This window comes from Lagenorhynchus albirostris, chromosome 8, assembly GCF_949774975.1.
Source record: "Lagenorhynchus albirostris chromosome 8, mLagAlb1.1, whole genome shotgun sequence".
Taxonomy (NCBI): domain Eukaryota; kingdom Metazoa; phylum Chordata; class Mammalia; order Artiodactyla; family Delphinidae; genus Lagenorhynchus; species Lagenorhynchus albirostris.
This window is the reverse complement of record NC_083102.1, coordinates 28,324,854-28,349,237: the sequence shown is the minus strand read 5'-3', so window position 1 is coordinate 28,349,237 and position 24,384 is coordinate 28,324,854. Positions and strand designations below refer to the sequence as shown.

The 24,384-nt window shown below is 37.9% G+C and overlaps 1 protein-coding gene across 3 annotated transcripts in view; it reads left to right on the top strand.

Annotated features, from left to right (window-relative positions):
* PTPRZ1 (protein tyrosine phosphatase receptor type Z1) overlaps window positions 1-24,384 on the top strand; it is a 159,232-nt gene that overhangs the window by 6,641 nt on the left and 128,207 nt on the right. Inside the window, exon 1 of one of the 3 annotated variants that reach the window (XM_060156787.1) lies at window positions 21,889-21,961. The exons of the other annotated variants lie outside the window; for them this stretch is intronic. Within the exon in view, the coding sequence (XP_060012770.1) occupies window positions 21,916-21,961 (46 nt within the window). The 5' untranslated portion in view covers window positions 21,889-21,915. Of the gene's footprint in view, window positions 1-21,888; window positions 21,962-24,384 lie in introns of those variants that run through there. 3 annotated transcript variants of the gene reach the window in all.

The window sequence follows — 24,384 nt, the reverse complement described above, 5'->3', positions numbered from 1 at the left end:
GAAGTGCAGTTACATTATGTGGATATTCATGCTTTTGGAATTTGTCTGAAGTTTTATCATTAATCTCAGAGATGAGGTACTGCATGTGGCTCAGCCCTGCCCATAGCGGATGTTCAGCAAATATTTGAATTTAATTAAATTCAGATGGAACAGGGCAGGGGATGAGTTAGAAATTTTCACAGGAGTTAAAAACAGAAACAAGATTTGCTCTTCGATTAGGATCTTTGCTTTATTTTCTTCTCACTTACCTTCCTTTCTTTTATTGGTTTCTATTTCCTTTTCACCTCACTTCCTTTAATCACGAGTTTAAGATTTTAAAAATATTCAAAATTGCTCAGCATTGTGATGAAGATTATGATAGGAAGAAGACTGACACTATTTGATACCATTATTTTAAAATATTTTTGATGTGTTAATATAATTTGGGGAGCTTTGTAGTTAACATAATTTTAAAAGTATGTGTTAACATATCTTTCTGCCTAAAAATTCTAATGTGTTAAAATGGGCAGATTATCTTTTTTTTTTTTTTTTTTGCTTCTGATACTTATGTAGAAATTAGAGTAAATGTGGTTATTCAGAGTCCTGGTTAATGTGAACTTTCTGGTTTCATTCAATAAGCATGCATTAATTTATGTACACATTGACAAAAGATACATTTTTTACAAATTCCTTGGAAATATAGTCTTTATACATTCGGAAAGAATAATTTATTAATTAGCAAGAAAGAAGGATTTTCTGTTAAAATATTCATAACAATGTCCACAGGTACCTTCCTATTCTTGCAGCATCATTCTATCCTTTTTCTCTGTCTTCCCCATCTACTCCATAATTTTTCTGTTCTTTCACTGTCACTGACTGACTGCTTATTTCTTGATGTCTAGAGCTCTAGAGATGGGTCTTGATACTAGGCCTTTCCTCTGAACTGGTTAACTCAGTACCTTGAGTAGGAATAAAAGAAAATGTTGCTGTTTAAAATGACCTCTTTTTGCAGAGATCCTGGTCATCACCAGAGTCCTGCTTGTGTGCTTGGAATAACAGAATGCTGGCCAGATATAAGGAACTTTCTGGGTTTTCTCAAAGTTTTCAGTCACCTGGTCATCAGATTAAAAATATTCCTGTAATGATGTTTTTGCCTTTGCATTTTGACACATTTTCTTGAATAGGGTAATAAGGGTGGCATCTCACCTGGCACACAGAACTGTGCAGAATCTTGGTCTGCCCACTGGTGTGTTCTGCACACGTGATATCCTTGTCATGTTTGTTTCAGTGTGAAATTAGGTTGATAACCATTGATCTCGGTCAGTGGTTCTCAATCCTGGCTGCACTTTAAAATTATCTAGTGTTGTGGATTGAATGTTTGTATCCGCCCAGCATTCCTATGTTGAAGTCCTAACCCCCAGTGTGATGGTACTTAGAGGTGGGACCTTGGGGAGGTAATTAGTTTTAGATGAAATCATGAAAGTGGAATCCCCTTGATGGGATTAATGTCCTTATAAGAAGAGAAGGAGAGACCAGAACTCTATTTCTTTCTTTTCTGATGTGAAAACACAGAGGGAAGGCAGATGTCTGTAAGCCAGGAAGAGTGTTTTCTCCAGGAACCAAATCTGCTAGCCCCTGGATCTTGGACTTCTCAGTCTCTAAAACTGTGAGAATAAATGTTTAAGCCATCCAGTCTATGGTATTGTTTTTATAGCAGCCTGAGTTGACTATATACCAGGGGAAATTTTAAAACATACTGATGTCTGGGCCCTACCCTGGATCAAGTACATGTGTGGGTGTGGGCCCCAGACGTGAACATTTTCTTAAAACTCCCCAGGTGATTACAGAGTACAGCCACCATTTAAAACAACAGATCTAGGTCAACCTTGTGATACTACTAATCTTAGTTCATTTTTCTTAAGGTAGATATATTGGCAAGTTTCATGCCATTCTAAAACAAAGCTAGTACCACAGGACAAAGGCCCTGGAAAACTTCCCATCCCTCTCTCCTCTTCTTAAGGCAGTTTCAGTTTCAGGGTAACCCTAGAAGGAGGAGTATGGACTATAATGGTTGACCTCATAGTCTTTGAAAGCCAGAGGAACTTCAGGAGGCCAGACAGTCTTGGAGTTGGTCCAAAGATTCAAGTCTATCAGCAGATGGGAGGATTACTGAACCACTCTGAGATGGGAGACACAAGTGCATTTATCAGGACATGGGCACATAATATCTTTTGTTTTGTCAACGATACATATTCTTACTGTTCCCTTGTCTTGTTTATTTTCTTTCTCCATGCATAATTTGTTCTAGTCATAGTTATTATTTTCTGTTATGTAGTAGATACAAGATTTAGCTGTATTTTTTCATTTCAGCAATTTATTGTGTGTGTGTGTTTAAAATTACATTTTCATTATTGACCAGGTGTTGGCTATTTGTTTTTACTGTATTTGAAAAGCACGAATAGCTCCGCTTAAAAGTTAACAAAGAACTTTTTTAGATGGCCCAAACAACTATTTTAATATTCTTAATCATTAAGTAGTGAGAACACAAGCACACAATTCACTGACTCTTTATTGAGCACCTTGTTTGTGATAAGTATTCTCCTAGAGAGAATATTCCTCTAGTGGTCTGCTAAGCCTTTGCAAGAGAGAAAGATCCATACATAAGTAGCTCTCATACATGGCAGAGTTTGCAGAATATGAAAGCGTGAGTTGTGAGTAGGCTAAATTCACCTCTGGGAACATTTCTAAGAGGAGATGGGTTGGATGGAGCCCCTGGATGGAGGAGGGTAGGTCTTCAAGGGCCACTGTTGAGGGGAAGGGTATTAGTGGCAAAAAAGATGGCATACACAGAAGCAAGGAATAAGATTGAGAATGTGGTGTTTAGAGGGAGGAAAAAAATTAGGAGGGGTTTGTATTAGTGGAAAAGTTTCAAATAGTAGGTAGGATTTCCAATGGCTAATTGAAGGGTTTGGAGTTTGGAATTTATCCAGTATATTGTGGAGAGCTAGTGGAGGGTTTCGAGCCGTGGAATGATCTCTTTACTTTAGGAAGGTAACTCCAGTATATCAGAGTGTAGGATGGATTGGAGCAGAGTGAGACTGGGAATCAGGAAGCTCAGTTAAAAGGCTATTACACTGTGTCAAAGTGGAAATTTGATAGATCATTTGGAGGTATAATAATACCATCCTCTTTAAATAGTACTTTAATGTTTAAAAGTATTTTCAAATACATTGCCTCATATGATATAAATGTAATTAGTATAATTGCTAGGACTTGGTGCCATTCTCTGGAGAGTGAGTCATTGGTGGTCCTCAAGGGAACGTCCTCCCTGGGAAGATGAAGATGTAACAAGGACTGTATAGAGTCAGAGAAATATCCAGGAAGGAAAAGTGGAGGCAGCAAATACATACAGAATTTGATCATTAGAAGGGAAGAAAAGAAGGAAGGTAGCATGAAGACTGCTTATGTATTGAATGGTAGGACTCCAAATTTGTTACCTCAAGACATAGGAATTGACGGTAAACATTTCCTCTGAACTGATTAACTCAGTGCCTTGAGAAGTAACAAGAAGAAATGGTGCTGCTTAAAATGATCTATCTTTTTTGATTTTAGTAGAGATCGTAGTCACAACTCTTAAAAAAAAACTTTTCTGTTTTCTTAAGAATAGGAAGGATTTGAGTATATTCACAGTGTCGGGTTAATTTTATCAAGTCTTATCAAAGCTCTTTACTTCATTCACCTTGAAAATCCTTGTATTTGTCTTTTTAAAAATGAGCACAAGTATATTGGACATTTCAGTCAGCTGTCTGCCAAGAAGTAGGCTTTCTTAATATCCATGATTTCAGATTGCTTGAAGGCCGTCACATTCCTACCACATAAGCTAATATCTTTGTATATTGCTTGCAGCTTGTGTTTTACATAAAAACAGTGCAATGGAAGATGATCCATAGAATAGGCTTCCCAGAATTTGTTTTAAAATTGACTTTAGCAAGTTTTTTCTTTTAATTCATGAAAAATACAATAGGATTTTATCTACTGTTTGTCTCTTAAGATATATTAAGGATGCACAAAGTTGTAAATTAATGAATCATTAAGTTTCCGAAAGGGATAACATGGCAGCTGTCAAGGATAGAAATGTAAGCATATTTTCTTGTGTAATGAAGAAACATAGCTATATTATGCTATATGAGTTGGATGCAAGACTTTTGTATTTAAGAAGTATGACTGAATGAATTCTTCATGAGTAACACTTGGTTATGGTCAAGTTTCCTTGGATGGTTTTCAGAGTGGGGAAATAACATGTAATATGCATATATAGAAAATATATTTATATAAGTACTCTATATATAAATATATGTGATATGCATATATTATATATTGTGTAGATATGCATATATGTACACAATAAATAAATAAGTATACATATATATATATATCCATGTATTCCTGCTTCGCAAAACTGATATTGCCTTATTTTGAGCATTAAAAGATTACATCCTATGGGAAAATCATTAAGCTTAATGATGGGAATTGTCCTGGATATTTTCAGCCTGACTTTTCCTGCCTCCAGCATAAAGAAAGGAGAGGAAGAAGGTCTGCCTTTTCCTGTGACCTGAATACAGTGCTGTTCTTCACCAAAGGGCTTGAGTCCTGTTGAGATCAATGGAACTCGTTTTACCAGGTCCTCATTGAACAGCCACTGTGTGCTTATCACTGTGCTTGACTTTAATAGTTTTTCTCTTTGAGGAGTTCATCTGGTTACAGATGTAAAATGAACCCTGGTGGGAGCATACCAGAATAGAGAATAATGAAATACATGTTAGATTGTATAAATCAGATTTTAAGTCTGTGGAAAGTCATAGAAAAAGAGACAAAATGAAGATGTGAATTCATTTTAAAAAATGTCTCTGTGAGCATATGAGCAGCAGTTCTTCTTTTTGAACGTGGAGTGTTTACTTTTCATTCAGTAATTTAAGCATCGTTTGTGTCCTCTTCCATATTCTACCCTACCACATTCAAAATGATAGTGTAAGTAGCTAAATATATGGACAAAATGTTCAGGTTAAAGCACTCTTCTTGTATGTTCTGTTTAACACGCACTTACTGCTGAGAAAATGCCACATAATTTCCATAGTTAAGTCTGTCCCAATTTGAGGCTAAATTTTTGGTGGTGGCAGCTGCTATTTTGTGACAAAGGTAAACTCTTGGTGCTAAAATTTCAAAGAATGAGTTGATATGCATATGATTCTTGCTAGAACCCTATCAGAATGGGGCAAGAATTTTGGACATAGATAGCAATGCTGTCTGCAAAACGGGTTCCTGGAAAGAAGCACAAAGAATGAAATCATTTTTAATTAGCCAGTATGGCTAGTACATATTGCCCTTAAATCCTTTACAATACAGCACAATCTGGGCATCACCCATCTCACAAGAGAATATCCCATAATGCTTCTCTCTTGCCTGTGATTGCAACTTATTTTCTTCCTAACTTTTCATTGTATTTTAGCTATTTAGTATTCTTGGCAGAAGTCAAGAACACACAAGATGCTTCTTTGTTCCTCAATAATGTATTCAGAATTTTACACCAACCCCTCCACCCCCTCCCAAAACAATTAAACATCCGTATGGAAGTATTCCTGTTCTCTACTGGTGGGAGCTTTTCAAGGTGGCTGGTTTCTCCTCTCCCCCCTCTCGTCGCCCCCCCCATCTCCACATTTTAAAATTAGAATTTTACAGTGTCTATTTGAAAAAATAAAACAACTGTTAGTTTTTACAAACATGATGAGAGATTAAGTTATATTAGACACAATGGCATTCAGGCAAGTGAAGATAAGAAAACACTTAGCCAAATAATCTCTCTGCTAATGATAACGGCATATAAACCCTTTCACTGTGAGATGGGTTGGGTCTTCTCTGAATACTGGCAGAGAACGTGTACTTCCACGTAGTGAGTTTTCCCTTTTAAATACATGGGGAGTGCTGACTTTTTTCGATGTGAGGCTTTGACACTGTAGTACACAGTCTGCTGGAGATTTGTTTGGGTGATTGCATTACTGGAGAAAACTCACTGAAAGTAGGTCATCAAGAAAAGATTGATATAGACTTTTCTGTGTGGAAGTAATTATGCTTGTTTATTGCATTGTGCTACATTCTGCTACATATGCCAGACTATGCAAGTGCCAATGAGAAAATATGTTCACATAATCTCACTTAGGATTTGTAGCCTGGAGTTTAAGTTGCCACTGATTAAACTTCTCAGGATTCTTATACGGTATCCAATAATAAAGAGTGAAAAGTTCTTTGCATATTGCATATTTTCTTGCTCCATCACTTATAAATCCCAAACACATATTACTTGGTCAAAACACATCTGGAACGTTCCACTATATTAAATCTCTCTCTCAGGCACGCACACACACACACACACGCACACACACACACACACACACACACACACACACACACGAGCCATGAAAATAGCAACAAATGCATCTCCTATTAATTTAGGAAATCCTCACCAACGTGCTCTCTTGCCAAAATGTATACAGTTCAATAAGCACACTATAGTCATTACTTACTTAACATAAATCATTGCTTTGTTGAAGGCCAATGTTAAAAAGGCCTTTTGCAAGTTTGTAGAATGGATACTGGCATGCTTGTAGGGACTTGCATCTTAGGAGAAAGATTTTCCTTTTAACAGACTGTGTTTCTGTAATTCTCAGAAAGAAATTCTCCTGAACCTGACTTCAGTGATGAAACACAATACAGGAATGAGGGTCTCCATCACTGGAAACCATTGAGGAAATAATAGATCAAATTTTGAGTTGCTCCTACTCATTTTTGGGAAGGACCCATAGGTTCATATAACTCCTGACGTCATATGATGTCCTTACCAGGGCATGCAAGGTGCTTCAAAACCTGAATTCAGCCTACCTGTCCAGCTTGTCCTGAACTTCCTCACCTGTTCTCCTTCATTTTGGCTCATGTTTTTCCTTTTTCTTTGGTGACTTGTACCCCCTTGCATTCCTAGTTATCTTTCATCTCCTCTGTGAAGCCTTCTCTGACACATTACTGTTCTCAACCAGACAGGGGGACACATCACTCATACTGTATTTCAGTTGTTTCCATAGCTCCCTGCCTTGAAGGAGTCTGGTCTCAAGACTCTAAAGACCCCTGGCCCGTATAGTAGGTGCTCAGTAAATACTTGTGGCATAACTCATTGAGTGAAATTCCTTCCAAAGCAGTCACTCTAAAAACAGAAAATACAACAGAATCTGTCTAGTCAAATGGAAATATTGCCACCACCTCAACTCATTCAGTGCACTCCTCGGCAGGGCAAGAAACTTGGGATCACATTCCCAGCATTCAGAATTAGAATTCAATTCACCCTCAAATTCACTCAATCCCTCTTATTTAAAAAAAAAAAAACAAAACAAAACCAAAACTAAAAGTAGGTCAATCAAATCACATTCTCGTTTTAACAGGTCCAAGAGTCTATATAGATTTTGAACTGAACTGGCAAACGATCATGGACAACTTCCTAAGGGCTTTTTACTCTTGGCATTCAGACTTTTAAGAAAGAAAATTAAGTGATTGGAATAGAGTACAATAGTGAATGCAGAAGAAGGGAAAAAAGATGACTGTGGCCAGAAACAGGACAGAAAGAGAACTATAAGTTTCTTTATTCTAAGTAGCGGTGGGAGAATCTACTTGTTGGCCTGCACAGCGGATGCACCATTTCTATGGCTAAGTTTTCCCTGTATTTCCTGTCAAGCTAGGGTTTTCATGAAACAAAAAGATACCGGATCCCTCTCGCTAACACCTCCCCATCCCTCCAACACCCCAGGCAGTTCCAGCCAAAAGCATTTCTCTCAGTTCTTTTTATCTTTTTTTTTTTTTTAAACCAAGAACAAGATCTGAGATATGTGAGATCCTGTCTGATTCAAGCATGGAGAAAAAACGCTGTATATTTTACAGCCACTGGTTACCTGTTGCTGTCAATAGCTGTATTGTCAACATTTTATCATGGCTCCAGTGCTTTAAAATTTTTGAGCAGCCTAAGTTTTAGATTTGTAGAGTTAAAGCTGTTTTTCTTGGAAAAGAAAAGCCAGTATTCTTGATACCTGAAAGTCTTTAAAAATGTGAGAATAGCAGAATTATGCCTGGCCCTGCTCGAGGGGCTATGAGGGACATTCTAAAACTACATTTTGTGACAAGAATCAGAGTATCTTTTCTTTGGGCTGCTGACCTTGTTTACGACATAGCTGGAGAGTCTGCAAGAAGACATGGAAACACAAAGAGATTATGAAAAAAAAACAGATTGCTAAAAACAAAAGTCTGTCCAGATGGGGCAAATGTTTAGTGAAATACTGTAGATGTTAGTGTTCTGCTCAATAAAAATAGTTTAAATATATATGAGGCTAACAGGCACATAGAAATTATTTGCAGGGTTCTTTAACTTCCCAATTGCAAACAGCAATGATAAGAAAATCTAATTCAGGAAAACTTATCCTGGTTAGAGTAGGACAAAGGACCCACTAAGATACATAATCACTTATACTGAAAAATAGTCGTTAGTTTCAACTTAGGGTGAATTGTACTAATATTGAATAATAGACGATTTAAGAGATTATTTCAAAATGTATGTTTTACTGTGTCCAGGATAAAATGTAATCATTAAAATTTAAGAAATACAAAATTAAGAGAAAACAATGTCTGAGGAAAATAATTACAATATTCAGATGTTTAATTAAAAGACCCTGAAAAAAACAGAGGACTTGTTTAAATAAATAGTGATGCTTGATAGAATATTAACTAGGTTATTAGAAGTTTAAAAAGCTATTATTATATAATAGCTGGAAGCAGCAGTATTTGATCTGATGAAGAACTGACAAATAGCTGTAAGCAATGATTAAGGCTCCTGTGAGACTTACTTTGGAAAAATCAGGTTTTAAAACACAATTATATAAGGAGTGAATTAATTTGTTGAATTTTTAAAATTCTGAGCACAGAGAAGAATTGTGTGGATTTAACATTAATTTTTAAGGGATGCACTATTTCCATCCTGTTGTTTAAAGAGGCTTTAATTGTTTTAGTTATTTAAAATGAGACCTGAGTTAAACGCTCAGGTGTGAGAATCCTCGCACAAAATTCAGCCATTATGGTTATGGTTCTTTGGAGGCAATATTAGTCATAATGAGTAGCCTGCGTTTCTGGAAAAGCTCACTGTGACTTCAGAAGCTTTTGATAAGAAGTTATCTTCTGTGCAAAAGCAGAAGGGGCAATATGATATTAGAAAATGTACGTAAGAGTTCTCTGAGTGATTTGGAAGAACTTCCATCCTGAAGCAAGGCTCTGTGCCAGTGCTTACAGCTAAAGGTCACATTTTTAGCAGCAGAATTTTGTTTTTGGCATTCTATCCATTCATAATTAAATCATCAGCATTTTCTTTCAAATTGTTAGCTTAACATATGATAATACAAATTAATCAGTAAATGCGGTTCAAATGATGGGTGTTTCTTAACATGCTGTTAGCTCTGCCATTAAAAAACGTCTCTTGAGGGGCTTCCCTGGTGGCGCAGTGGTTGAGAGTCCGCCTGCCGATGCAGGGGACATGGGTTCATGCCCCGGTCCGGGAAGGTCCCACATGCTGCGGAGCGGCTGGGCCCGTGAGCCGTGGCCGCTGAGCCTGCGCATCCGGAGCCTATGGTCCGCAATGGGAGAGGCCACAACGGTGAGAGGCCCGCGTACCACAAAAAAAAACCCAAAAAACCAAAAAAGCAAAAACGTCTCTTGGCTTCTGCTCCACTTCTTCCTTCCAGGTAAACCTTTGTAAAATGTTTCCATCTCCATTTGCTCTCCTCCCGTTTACTCCTGAGCCCACTCTAAACAGGATTCCGTTTCCACCACTCAAAACAAAACTTTCCTCAGCAATTATACTAGCGCCCTCAACATTGCTACCTCTAATAGTCAGTGGTCTTGGCCCTCATTTTGTTGGCCTCCAAGCAGCTTTTGACAGTTACCACTTTGTCTTTCTGGCGAAGCTTTGTTCACTTGACTTCGGTAACACCACGCTTGGATATCTCATTGACCACCTACTTCACTGGTTATCTCAATTACGTTTGATGGTTCGTCTGCATCTCCAACCTCTAAAAACTGGAGTCTTCAAGACTCATTCCTTGGGATGCTTCTTTTTTTCTGGCTACACTACTTGCCTATCTCATCCCTATATTCTCTACCCGGGTGACTCCCAAATTTATAGGTCTAAACCAGAACTCTTACCTGAACTCCAGAGTCGTATATCCAACTGCCCACATATATTTAATACATCTCTCCAACTCGATGTGTCCTGCTCTTGCTACCACTTCAGTTCCTAACTTGCACTTTCTTCATCTCAGTAAATGACAACTTCATTCCTCCAGTTGCTCAGGCCAAACTTCTTGAAGTCATCTTTGATTCTTCCTTCTCTCTCACAACCTGCATTCTCCTGGATTATCTTTTCTTATCATCTCCAACCACTGCCACCATCCATTCAAGCCTTCATCATCTCTTACTTGGATTATTGCACCAGCTTCCCAACTCATTTGTGCAAATACAAGTCAGATCATGTCATTCCCCCAATTTCCTGTTTCACACGGAATGAAAAGCAAAATCACTACAGTTATCCTCAAGCCTTGAATAATCTGGCCTCCTATTACTTCTCTAATTGCCTCCTCTGGCCCTCACTTCCCCTATTCCTCCTGTTCTAGCCTCACTGACCTCGGTGCGCTGCTGTTCCTCGCACATTCTCCTACACGCTGTGTTCTTGCCATTCCCTCTGTTTGAAATGCCCTTCTTTTATAACTCTTTATGACCCACCTCCTTACCTCCTTTGGTTTTGCTTAGTGTTACCTTTTTATTGAGGACTTTGCTGGACACACCATTGTAAAACTGTAACCACCTCCCACCCCCAAATGCCCTTCATCTCCCAGTTTTCTCATTATGCTTATCACTTACACGTACTTCTAAATTATGTGATTTCTGACTCTCCCCATTAGAAATAAGGCCTATGTGGGTTTGTGTGCATGTTCACTCTCTAGCCTAGTCCCCAGCACACTGATTGACACATAATTGGTGCTCAGTAAATATTTCTTGAATGAATGAATAAATAAAACAACCCCCTTTTTGCATTTTTAGTTTGATTTTCTTTGAATTCTAGTTTATGTCTTTCCTTAGTTTGCATTGCCATGGCTATCTTAAGCTGTGCTTTTAATTTTGACATTTCATGTAACTTCATTAAATGATCCTTGAAACATTGTATAGTCAATTTTTGGCATCTGAAATCAGCATATTTTTTCAACATCTTTCCTTCATCTTGTTTTATGATTTCATAAATATGCATCCTAGTTGTTTTACATACTCTCTGGTTTTTTGCTTTATGCACTGTCTAGTCTTTGCATTTATTTATGTTTTGGCCATATTTCTGATTTTTCTTATCATTAACTAATAGAATGCTTAAAAACTTTCTTTCTCTCTAATTGTTGAGAAGGAAGCAGCGTCTTTGAGTCCTTCACTACAGCAGACATGAAATGCACTACCGTCCACCAACCAGCTTCCTCCAGCTACTTCAGTTACTTGGTATTGCAAATACAGATTGGTTATTTATTTTTTTTCTTCCAGTTGTATTGAGAGATAATTGAGATGCAGCACTGCATAAGTTTAAGGTGTACAGCACAATGATTTGACTTACATACATCATGAAATGATGACCACAGTAAGTTTAGTGAACATCCGTCATCTCATATAAGATGTAGAAATAAAGAAATAGATACACAAAATTTTCCCTTGTGATGAGAACTCTCTTAACAACTTTCATAAATACAGTACAGCAGAGTAAATTCAATTTATCATGTTGTACATTACATCCCTAGTGCTTACTTGCCTTATAACTGGAAGCTTGTACCTTTTGACTGCCTTCCTCCAATTCCCTGTCCCCCAACTACCCCCTTCTGGTAACCACAAATCTGACCTCTTTTTCTGTGAGTTCATTCGTTTGGTTGTTTATGAAATATAATTGACAGTATGTTAATTTCTGGTATACAACCCAGTGATTCGATACTTCTATACATTTCAAAATGATCATCATGATAAATCTAGTTACTATCTGTCACTATACAAAGATATTACATAATTATTGAAAATATTCCCCATGCTGTACATTTCATGCCTCTGACTCATTTATGTTGTAGTTGGAAGTTTGTACCGCTTAAACTTCCTCACCTATTTCCCTCCTCCCCTCGCTCCAAGATTTGTTATTTTAAATAGAGAACATTGTTATTGTTATTATGTTTTACATTTTTCTTTGGAGATTCATAATCAGTTCAGCAACCTGCTGTTTAAGATATATATGGATAACTTTTTATGCTTTCGAGTTTACAGTATGTTGTGTTATACCAGAATTTTATCATTCTTGGCTGGGTTACTCCTTGAAGTAATTGCTTAAAGCATACTTAAGTGACCCATTTTCTGTATCAACACAAATTAAAAGTCTTTTTCTTCTTCCCATGTGAAAGACAACCTGGATGGACATGAAATTATTTGGTCACAACCTTTTTTCTTACAAAATACATGGGCTCTGCTTTTTAATATTACGGCATTGAGTGTTACTGAGAAAAGAGTGGAACATTTCACCCAAGGCAACTTTTTTCGGCCAGAATTGACATATTTAATGGCTAGGGAAAAAAAAAGGCAGGGGTGCTGGGAGTGGAGCATTATCTTGGTTTCTTCAAAATGCAGTGCCTGCCTGGTAAAAGAAAGGGACACAGACTTCTCATTGGTTGAGACATTAAACCTACATAATGTATCAGTTTTCTCTCCGTAGTCAAAATAATTAAATACATTAAAACCATGTATTTGCAACCGTAATACTTAACATGATTCTTTCACAAGTTTTAAGTTTGGCTTTTCTATTTCACCATTTAAAGGGCAAACTCATTCTGCCTGATATATTTTAGAATTCTCCAAGCATTTCTCATGTGTATGTGTGTCTATATAAATATAAATAGATATAGATATAAATTTCATGCAGTGACTTTTAAGAAAACAATCCAATCTTTCTGATAAGGCATTTGGGATTTGTCCCAAAATAAAGATGGTAATAATTCAAGGTCCAGGATCACTTTTCTCTTTTCAAATTTAGCCTGTGGCAAACTTGTCCCTAATCCTTAATCCCTTCCCCTTGCACTTGAGCACATTCTCACTATGAGCCTCCTGAGTGGTTTGCAATCTGATTTTATCAGCCTCTATTTGGTTTCTTAAACTACTGTACTCCTTCATTACTTAAAGGACATGACAATTTTGGTTTCATTTTTTCCCTTTAGGAGCCATCTGCTAGCTTGGTTTTCTGAACAATAACATGGGGAGGAAGATGGCATTATCCTCAAACTATTTTTTTTTAACATCTTTATTGGAGTATAATTGCTTTGCAATGGTGTGTTAGTATCTACTTGATAACAAAGTGAATCAGCTGTAATATACATATATCCCCGTAACTCCTCCCTCTTGCATCTCCCTCCCTCACACCCTCCCTATCCCACCCCTCTAGGTGGTCATAGGGCACCGAGCTGATCTCCCTGTGCTATGTGGCTGCTTCCCACTAGCTATCTATTTTACATTTGTTAGTGTGTATAAGTCCATGCCACTCTGTCACTTCGTCCCAGCTTACCCTTCCCCCTCCCCATGTCCTCAAGTCCATTCTCTACATCTGCATCTTTATTCCTGTCCTTCCCTTAGGTTCTTCAGAACCTTTTTTTTTTTTTAGATTCCAAATATATGTGTTAGCATATGGTATTTGTTTTTCTGTTTCTGACTTACTTCACTCTGTATGACAGTCTCTAGGTCCATCCACCTCACTACAAATAACTCAATTTTGGTTCTTTTTATGGCTGAGTAATATTCCATTGTATATATGTGCCACATCTTCTTTATCCGATTCATCTGTCGATGGACACTTAGGTTGCTTCCATGTCCTGGCTATTGTAAATAGAGCTGCAGTGAGCATTGTGGTACATGACTCTTTTTGAATTATGGTTTTCTCAGGATACATGCCCAGTAGTGGGATTGCTGGGTCGTATGGTAGTTCCATTTTTAGTTTTTTAAGGAACCTCCATACTGTTCTCCATAGTGGCTGTATCAATTTACGTTCCCAGCAACAGTGCAAGAGCGTTCCCTTTTCTCCACAGCCTCTCCAGCATTTATGGTTTGTAGATTTTCTGATGATGCCCATTCTAACTGGTGTGAGGTGATACCTCATTGTAGTTTTGATTTGCATTTCTCTAATAACTAGTGATGTTGAGCAGCTTTTCATGTGCTTCTTTGTATGTCCTCTTTGGAGAAACACCTATTTAGGTCTTCTGCCCATTTTTTGATTGGGTTGTTTGTTTTTTTAATATTGAGCTGCATGAACTGTTTATATATTTTGGAGATTAATCCTTTGTCTGTTGATTCATTTGCAAATATTTTTTCCCATTCTGAGGGTTGTCTTTTTGTCTTGTTTGTAGTTTCCTTTGCTTTGCAAAAGGTTTTAAGTTTCATTAGGTCCCATTTGTTTATTTGTGTTTTTATTTCCATTACCCTAGGAGGTGGATCAAAAAAAACCTTGCTGTGATTTATGTCAAAGAGTGTACTTCCTATGTTTTCCTCTAAGAGTTTTATGGTGTCCGGGCTTATATTTAGGTCCCTAATCCATTTTGAGTTTATTTTTGTTTATGGTGTTAGAGAGTATTCTAATTTCATTCTTTTACATGTAGCTGTCCAGTTTTCCCAGCATCACTTATTGAAGAGACTGTCTTTTCTCCATTGTATATCCTTGCCTCCTTTGTCATGGATTAGTTGACCATAGGTGCATGGGTTTATCTCTGGGCTTTCTATCCTGTTCCATTGATCTATATTGCTGTTTTTGTGCCAGTACCATATTGTCTTGATTACTGTAGCTTTGTAGTATAGTCTGAAGTCAGGGAGTCTGATTCCTCCAGCTCCGTTTTTTTCCCTCAAGACTGCTTTGGCTATTAGGGGTCTTTTGTTTCTCCATACAAATTTTAAGATTTTTTTGTTCTAGTTCTGTAAAAAATGCCCTTGGTAATTTGATAGGGATTGCATTGAATCTGTAGATTGCTTTGGGTAGTATAGTCATTTTCACAATGTTGATTCTTCCAATCCAAGAACATGGTATATGTCTCCATCTGTTGGTATCGTCTTTAATTTCTTTCAACAGTGTCATAGTTTTCTGCATACAGGTCTTTTGTCTCCTTAGGTAGGTTTATGCCTAGGTGTTTCATTCTTTTTGTTGCCATGGTAAATGGGAGTGTTTCCTTAATTTCTCTTTCAGATTTTTCATCATTAGTGTTTAGGAATGCAAGAGATTTCTGTGCATTAATTTTGTATCCTGCAACTTTGCCAAATTCATTGATTAGCTCCAGTAGTTTTCTGGTGGCATTTTTAGGATTCTCTATGTATAGTATCATGTCATCTGCAAACAGTGACAGTTTTACTTCTTCTTTTTCAATTTGTATTCCTTTTATTTCTTTTTCTTCTCTGATTGTGATTTCTAGAACTTCCACAACTATGTTGAATAATAGTGGTGAGAGTGGACATCCTTGTCTTTTTCCTGATCTTCGAGGAAATGCTTTCAGTTTTTCACCATTGAGAATGATGTCTGCTGTGGGTTTGTCATATGGCCTTTATTATGTTGAGGTAGGTTCCCTCTATGCCCACTTCCAGAGAGTTTTTATCATAAATGGGTGTTAAATTTTGTCATGAGCTTTTTCTGCATCCATTGAGATGATCATATGGTTTTTCTTCTTCAATTTGTTAATATGATGTATCACATTGATTGATTTGCGTATATTGAAGAATCCTTGCATCCCTGGGATAAATCCCACTTGATCATGGTGTATGATCCTTTTAATGTGTTGTTGGAATCTGTTTGCTAGTATTTTGTTGAGGATTCTTGCATCTATATTCATCAGTGATAATTGGTCTTAATTTTCTTTTTTTGTAGTATCTTTGTCTGGTTTTGGTATCAGGGTGATGGTGGCCTCATAGAATGAGTTTGGGAGTGTTCCTCCCTCTGCAATTTTTTGGAAGAGTTTGAGAAAGAAGGGTGTTAGCTCTTCTCTAAATGTTTGATAGAATTCACCTGTGAAGCCATCTGGTCCTGGACTTTTGTTTGTTGGAAGATTTTTAATCACCGTTTCAATTTCATCACTTGTGATTGGTCTGTTCATATTTTCTATTTCTTCCTGGTTCAGTCTTGGAAGGTTATACCTTTCTAAGAATTTTTCCATTTCTTCCAGGTTGTCCATTTTATTGGCATAGAGTTGCTTGTAGTAGTCTCTTAGGATGCTTTGTATTTCTGTGGTGTCTGTTGTAACTTCTCCTTTTTCATTTCTAATTTTATTGATTTGAGTCCTCTCCCTCTTTTTCTTGATGAGTCTGGCTAGTGGTTTATCAATTTTGTTTATCTTCTCAAAGAACCAGCTTTTAGTTTTATTGATGTTTGCTATTGTTTTCTTTGTTTCTATTTCATTTATTTCTGCTCTGATCTTTATAATTTATTTCCTTCTGCTACCTTTGGATTTTGTTTGTTCTCCTTTCTCTAGTTCCTTTAGGTGTAAGGTTAGATTGTTTATTTCAGATTTTTCTTGTTTCTTGAGGTAGGCTTGTATTGCTATAAACTTCCGTCTTAGAACTGCTTTTGCTGCATCCCATCGGTTTTGGATCGTTGTGTTTTCATTGTAATTTGTCTCTAGGTATTTTTTGATTTCCTCTTTGATTTCTTCAGTGATCTCTTGGTTATTTAGTAACGTATTGTTTAGCCTCCATGTGTTTGTGTTTTTTACATTTTTTTCCCTGTAATTCATTTCTAATCTCATAGCGTTGTGGTCAGAAAAGATGCTTGTTACAATTTCTATTTTCTTAAATTTACTGAGGCTTGATTTGTGACCAAAGATGTAATCTATCCTGGAGAGTGTTCCGTGTGCACTTGGAGAAGAAAGTGTAATCTGCTGTTTTTGGATGGAATGTCCTATAAATATCAATTAAATCTGTCTGGTCTATTGTGTCATTTAAAGCTTCTGTTTCCTTATTAATTTTCTGTCTGGATGATCTGTCCATTGGTGTAAGTGAGGTGTTAAAGACAGTTTCAGAAAATAATCTTCAGTGAAATACAAAAGACCAGCCCTTTCAGACACCCAGGAATATCTCAACGAAAAGGGGATTTGCTTAGCATCTTTCCCTCTTTTTGATGTGTTCTTCCACCCTCCCCAGATACATAATATGTCCAGCTGCACTTGGAAGGGCCAGTCCATGCTTTCTGCACGTTCTCTTGGTCCTCCATCTTGCCAAGTGCTCTAGACTCCCTAATTAGTCAGTTGTTCTGCCTCTTTTCCCAATCAAATCTCCATTTCTTTATCTTGGCTACTGACTTACATATTTTTCACTGATTATTTGATCAATGTAATTCATGCTGGACTGTAAAGGACCAAAATTGATAAGGACATATGTACATTTGAAAAGAGAAGCACATTAACATCAACGATTCTGTAACTGCTTTCAGTACAGAGTGGATATTTTTGAGGGATTGAGGCAACAGCCTCTCTCGAGTGGGATGTTTTCCAGTGCTCTGTCCTCCTATGACTCCAATCTATTTTTCCCTCCATTGAAATTTGCCTTAATCTCTAGGTTGGCAATGGATTTATTTAAAAACCATCATTGCCTATGTAAAAAGAGACACTAGCTTGGTTAATATTTTCATTATTAATAGTAGCCATTTATTGAGACAATTGTGGTACCAAGCACTTTATATTTGTGTTCTCATGTAATCATTGTAACGCTGTGATAGACATTATTGTTGTTCACTTTCTTATTCATCGTTTAGCTTCGTTAGAGTCACAACTGGAAAGTGGCAGAGCTAAGATTTCAACCCTGGTCTGCTGATTCCAAAGCCTCTGCTTTTAACCCCTGTACCTTTCAGTGAAAAATGGCTTTATTCATAATCACGGTTGGAGTTAAGGTTTAATGTAAGTTCATCTTAGCATACACATTTCAAAGAACTAATCTCTTTGGGGAAAAATGTAATATGATTCAGAAAGCATATGATTGAGATTTTTCATCGATACTTTTGGTTTCAGGCTTAGTGCTGCCATGGGGCTTTCAGAAGTGTGGACGTTTGTCACTGTCCTACCTCCCTTTGTGCATGCCTCTCTCCCCAGAGCCTGGAGTGCAGTGCTGTCTGGTGGGTTAGTCTGCCCTCTCTGTCACCAGTCTTAATGCCCATATTTCACTAAGATCCCTCCCTTTCACCAGCTGGAAAGTCTTCTTCACTTTCCCCACTAAGAAGGAAACCTGAGCCATGGTCTTCCTATGGACAGCAACTTTCTGTGCGTCTCTCCCAAAGCAGCATGCAGTGAATACATTTACTCTCCACAGGCAAAGAGAGCAGGTGATCAAGAAACACTAAGTGATTGTGGTAGCCAGAAATACCAAGGAGTGTGATGCAGTTACCCGTTTCCTGTATTCATTCTCATTCAGTCGTTTAACTAGGGTTTTTGAGCACTCATTAGTTTCCCTAAAAACTGATGATGTCATAATGGTCTATTGGCTGACCTAGGTTAAGTAAAGAAGATGGCAAAGAGGAGGAGGAAGTGGTAGAGGAGGAAAGAGAAGAAGAAGAGGAATTTTTCCCAGTAAAGTAGGGAAGTCACATCCTTTGGTGGTATAGTTCAAGCTGTCGTAGCAGAAAGTGATAACCTGAAAATGTATAGGAGAAATATGACCCCTTCTGGTGCTGAAACAATAAACCATATAAACCTTTGAAGATATCCAAGAATATGTGCAGCCTTCATAAATCTCACCACACTCACTGAATTCTCTTCTGGGAAGATCTCTTCTAACCATGGAAGAATTGTGTGGTCAGGGCTTCCCTGGTGGTGCAGTGGTTAAGAATCCGCCTGCCAGTGCAGGGCACATGGGTTCGAGCCCTGGTCTGGGAAGATCCCACGTGCCAGGGAGCAACTAAGCCTGTGAGCCACAACTCCTGAGCCTGCGCTCTAGAGCCCGCGAGTCACAACTACTGAGCCCACGTGCCACAACTACTGAAGCCCACGTGCCTAGAGCCCGTGCTCCACAACAAGAGAAGTCACTGCAATGAGAAGCCTGTGCACCACAACAAAGTGTAGGCCCCGCTCGCTGCAACTAGAGAAAAGCCCATGCAACAAAGAAGGAACGCAGCCAAAAATAAATAAATAAAATAAAGAAATGGAAAAAAGAATTGGATGGTCTTTCTCATGTTCTATGTATGGTGGCAGTATAAAAGAATCCAAAAGAAGTAGGACATAGATATTTCCCCAGTCCAAAAACAGTGTTGCAGCATGCAATTCAGAAGGTGTCTCTGCTATTAAAAGAATTTCTTGGAAGTCTTTCATCTGCTGTTTTGGGTAACTATAGTATAAACATAATAGGTAGCATCTGTTATATTCAAATAATACTTTCTAGAGCATGAGAAGCTGAAGTTTGCTGTCAACCTCTACTGATTTACAAAAAAACAAACAGTGCTGTTGTTTCCTGCAAGGATAGTGGAAAATTCATTTCTATTACTACACTTTGAATAGATGAAGGAATATCTTGAATGTGAGTCAACTGAGAATTCTGCCCAAGAAGTGCTGCTGAATGCTTTGCTGATTTAGACATCAGAACAAGGTGGATGCTACTCTAACAATAAGTACATCTTGCTACAAAGAGAAGTTTTTCCTATACTTGTAAGCTACCAGAGAGTGCAGGGGAGCTCTTAGTAAGCAGCTCAGGTTGATTAACTTCAGGGGAAAACTAACACAGAGTGTATTTGTGAGAAGTAAAAGAAGGCATAAAACAGAATAGTTAATGATGGGAGTGCATGAGGAATTGATATGAGGTGACACTACATAGAGAACCCAGTAAATTCTATCTAATGCTCCTGTTTATTTATTATCATAAAGACTCAAATTATTGCTATATTTAAAACTTTCCTAAATTAAAAACCTACCATCATTTTCTTCTCTCTCTCTCTCTCTCTCTCTCTCTCTCTCTCTCTCTCTCTCTCTCTCAGCTTGCCTTAGCGTTAAAGTCCCAGGATATTAAAAATTTCTTAGCTCCAAAAGTACTAACAGCTCATATTGGACTGAAACAAAAGTTATGGTAGCCTGTCTCTTTTCACTTCCTCTTCTTTGCCAGTCCTACTAGGCATTGCAGTTCACGTCCCAATTCAAATCGGTTATTTTCAGCTATGACTCAAAATGTCTCTAACTTCTAATCCTTAGAGATGTATTCATATATGATTTCCAGATCTCTCAAATACATTTTCAGCATCTTTCTCCCTTCATTATAATCTTAATATTTTTACGTGTAACACTCTGAATATATGAAAGATAAATTCTGACATCTGTACAAGTTCGTATCTTGTTTTTTATGTTATCAGAAGTTTTTTTTTTAATCTTTAAAGTTACTGAAAGCTCAGATTTCATTTAACAGAATGATCATTTAGGAACTTTATCTAGTTTCTTTCAGACTCTCTCCCTCCTGAGAAAGTGTGGATCCTGAAACTCTTGAAAGTTAGAGCTGAGGCTCGGACAGGGTGGGTGGCTGTGGACAGGAGACCAGACCTCAGGCCTGCGCCAGGACCAGATCTGATTGGAAGGCTCTACAGCCTGTGCAGGCCAGGCTGGGACTGTGAAGCAGCTTTCAGATGGAGCCTGCTAGGTCCCCTGAGGCAGGGTTGCATGGAGTATATGGATTGAGGGTGCCTTTGTAGATTGTTAAAGACCAGACTTGGGGTCTTGGATAACAGAGAGTTTTTAAAGTACAGGCAAATTCTGGAATTATCATTTGTAACTCAGGATCTAGTTGGGTAACAGAAGTGATAACTGTGTTCTCAGTGGGTAAGTGCTGGGGACTGCATTGCTCTTGGAAGAGACCCAGATCCATTTCCTGAAGAATATTCTGACCCAATCAGTAGATACTCTCATGACCAAAGTCTGAGCAGAGTTGAGTCAGCCGTTGACTGAGGCAGAACAGGACACAGAGCAGGTATTGAAACTTGAGATACAGGTGTCAAGAATCATTTTTGGTTTTCAGGGTGGAGAGGTCAAGTTTGGGAGCTGAAAAGAAGTAAGAAACATGACCACAGAGGGGCTAAATAGAAAGGGTGAACTGATACTGGATGCCAAGGACATAGTTATACTATGAGCCAACGTCAAAGCCCTGGCAACTTAGGACACCCGTCAACCCAGGAGAGGCCTCTCACCCTTCAGGACAGAATACAAGCATCACCTTATCTCTGACGCCTTTCTCACTGCTCCAAAGGGCCACTCTCTCTTCCATGAAACCAGATTGCTCTGGTGTCTCTGTCATTGCCTGCATCCATTGTATGGTAATTGTTTATACATTTCTTCTCCTATTCTAGTCTGTGACCTCTTTGGTGCCAAAAGCTAGCTTACCATGGATCATATAAGTGTTGTTGAATTGGCAAAAAGATCTTGAGGGCCTGTACCTGTTTGTAGAAAAAAACAACCGAATAGCATTGCTATATTGGTTCATTCTGGGATATAAATTAGAGTAAGTCACATTGCCCCGATTCACTCAAATACCTCTCCCTGTCTGCTTTAAATCTTTACATTTGTTGAAGACATAGGATGTACCTGGAGCCAGAAGTTGTTTATGTATGTTTTGATAGGCACTGTGATCAGTGTTTGGATACAAAATGAAGGTGGTGAAATCCCTACCTGTAAAATCTGTCATGGGGCATGATGACCACTGTTTCTTGTACATGACCTCTGTCCTAAGCACTGATACGTGTTGTCTCTTTTTCATGTAATTTAGCTCTAACAAAAACCCCATAAGGTTTGTTACATCCACTTTACAAATGAAATGGAGTACGGAGAGGTCAAAAAATTGGCCCAATGTCATATACTTGGTAAGTAGAATAACTTGCATTCAAGTGTCTGAGCCCAAAGAAAAGGGAGGATCTCAGTAGTATTTGTCCCTATGTGTGTACCCAAGTCTCTGTTTCTGGTATTTACCACTGTGAATGCCCTTAGATTCTGATCAATAGTGTCTCTTTCTTGAGAATGAAAGTAGTAACAGAGCAATATTTTAAGAAGTTCCTCCTATAATTCACACAAAGACATGTGTACCAGTAATCTCATTTTCATATTCACAACCTACTCAAAGTGAGAAAATAAAACTAAAAATAGGGCTCAGGCAATGTAATGTAAAGTTCCTAAGTAATGTAATAAAAGTTAAATGTAGGTGAATATTATTGCAAAAAAGATGAGTTTTGTTAAAATGGTTAGTTGGGGAAACAGAACAATGAGGCCTTCAAATTTTTTCTGTATATTTATTCCAGGATATAAGAAAAAACATAGATCACTTTAAAAAATGATTCAGTGAATATTATGGAATTATATAGTTACCAAAAAATGATTTTATAGGTTAGTATATTCTAAAATTTGATGAAGGAAATATTTCGCAAGTCAAACCAGAATTTAATTATTTATTAGACTTTGACATTTTATTGCAGGAGAATGTTTTTAGAAAATTTTGATTATTTAGCCTTTGACTCTATTTACTGAAGTGATTTTAGGAGTTATTCCATAAATGCATACCAGAGCACAAAAGATTCTTTAGGTCCAGTATTTGTTATCCAGAATTTTCTTTTACCTATTATAATCTAGTATCATAAAAAGGTTATTATTAATTTCTTTATCTCATTCATTTCTGAGGGGTTATTTGTAATATTCTTCTTTTATGCCCACAGTGAAGCAAAAACCTTAGAATATTGCTTTCTGTATTTCCTCCGGATTCTGTAGCTATGTAGAAAAATGTAGAAAATCAGCAAACTTCCTTATTAACGTAGGAGAAAGCAAAACCAGAGGTGACAGCTGCCTACCACAAATTCCGTATCTTGAATGCTCTAACATTCACTCAATACAGAGCACTTGTTACGTGCCAGGCGCTGGCTGAGTGGTGGCAACACAGAGGACAGCAAGCCTGTCCCGTCCCTTTTGCCCCCACAGGATACTGCTGTCGTACAGGTTTGGTGCTAATGCAGTGCTAGTTACTATAGCATCACGTAGTTAACGTCAGGCAACTGCTCTTTGTGGCTAAGTATCATATACTGTATTGTATGTTGATTGCAAAAATTAATTTATTTAATTTGATAAAAATGCATATTTTTCCTGCTAGGTATGAATTCGCTGGGAATTCTCTAGTTGCAACTTATCAATAACAATATAGTTTATTTATTTAAAAAGCTACTGTCATGTTCATTTCTTAACAATGATAAATGGTAGAGTTTAATTTTATTATAAACTTCTGTTGTTAAAGCACTTGATTTCTCTGCTTCGCATAGTTAAAGATTACTAGATTTTAAGGCAAGTGAAAGGAAAACAAGGGTCCTGTTGTTCATTTTTGAGTAAAATTACAACTATTGAGGAGCACTGACTCAGTCATTGTGTCCGATCAGGTGAGGTCAAGTTCCACTTTTTCACCATGGAATGGCATCCTTGGCAGATTCTGCAACTTTTTGGTCACTCTTGGTTTTTAAAAGTCCAGTTCTGCTTAAAAAATCAATCTCAGACAATGTAGACCTCATCTTTTACCCATCCCTTGGCTCAGGCCTTAGGAGCTCGCAGTGTAGAAACTTAGTCTGCCATTTAGCTCCTTCCCTCCTCCCTCTTAAACACTCCTCTCATTTGAGAGTCATGCAGGAAAGTAAAAGAAGAGATTACTCTGGTCATTGCTCATCCTCTGATAATACCCTCCGTGGGGGTGGAGGGGAGGCAAAAGCTCAGTCTTTTGGGGGGCACATGGTTGTTCTCTTTGCATGAGCCCCAGACACATTCCCCAAGGCACAGATCCCTGATGAGGGAGACCTGGCTCCCGACTCTCGTCTTCTGCCCATCTCAGACCTCGCCACCACCAGAGATCCAGCCCACGATCTCTTCCTTCTGGGTGGGGTGCCCTCAACTGGCTATCAGCCTCTTGAGTGGGATACCTGAAAAACGGCTTACCCTCCCTTGCCCCTCCAGTCCCCTTGTCCCCTACCCCGGAAGAAAGTGGAAGATCAGCACACACTCTTGCTAAACACCTGCCCAACCACAATGGGAAATTATTTGGAGATCTGTCAGTGAAAGCTCCAAGGCATACTTATTTAGCAGAATAATATAGAAAAAATAATTTATATTCAAAGGAGGTCTTTCCCTTGAATTTCATTTTCTTTTCTTTTTTCAAACTCTTAAGGCCCAAACACCTACTGTTTCTTTTTGTGATTTAGACACAGTCCTGTATATATTCAGATTAACTTTTAGCAAATCCTTGAATTTAACTTCTTCTGCT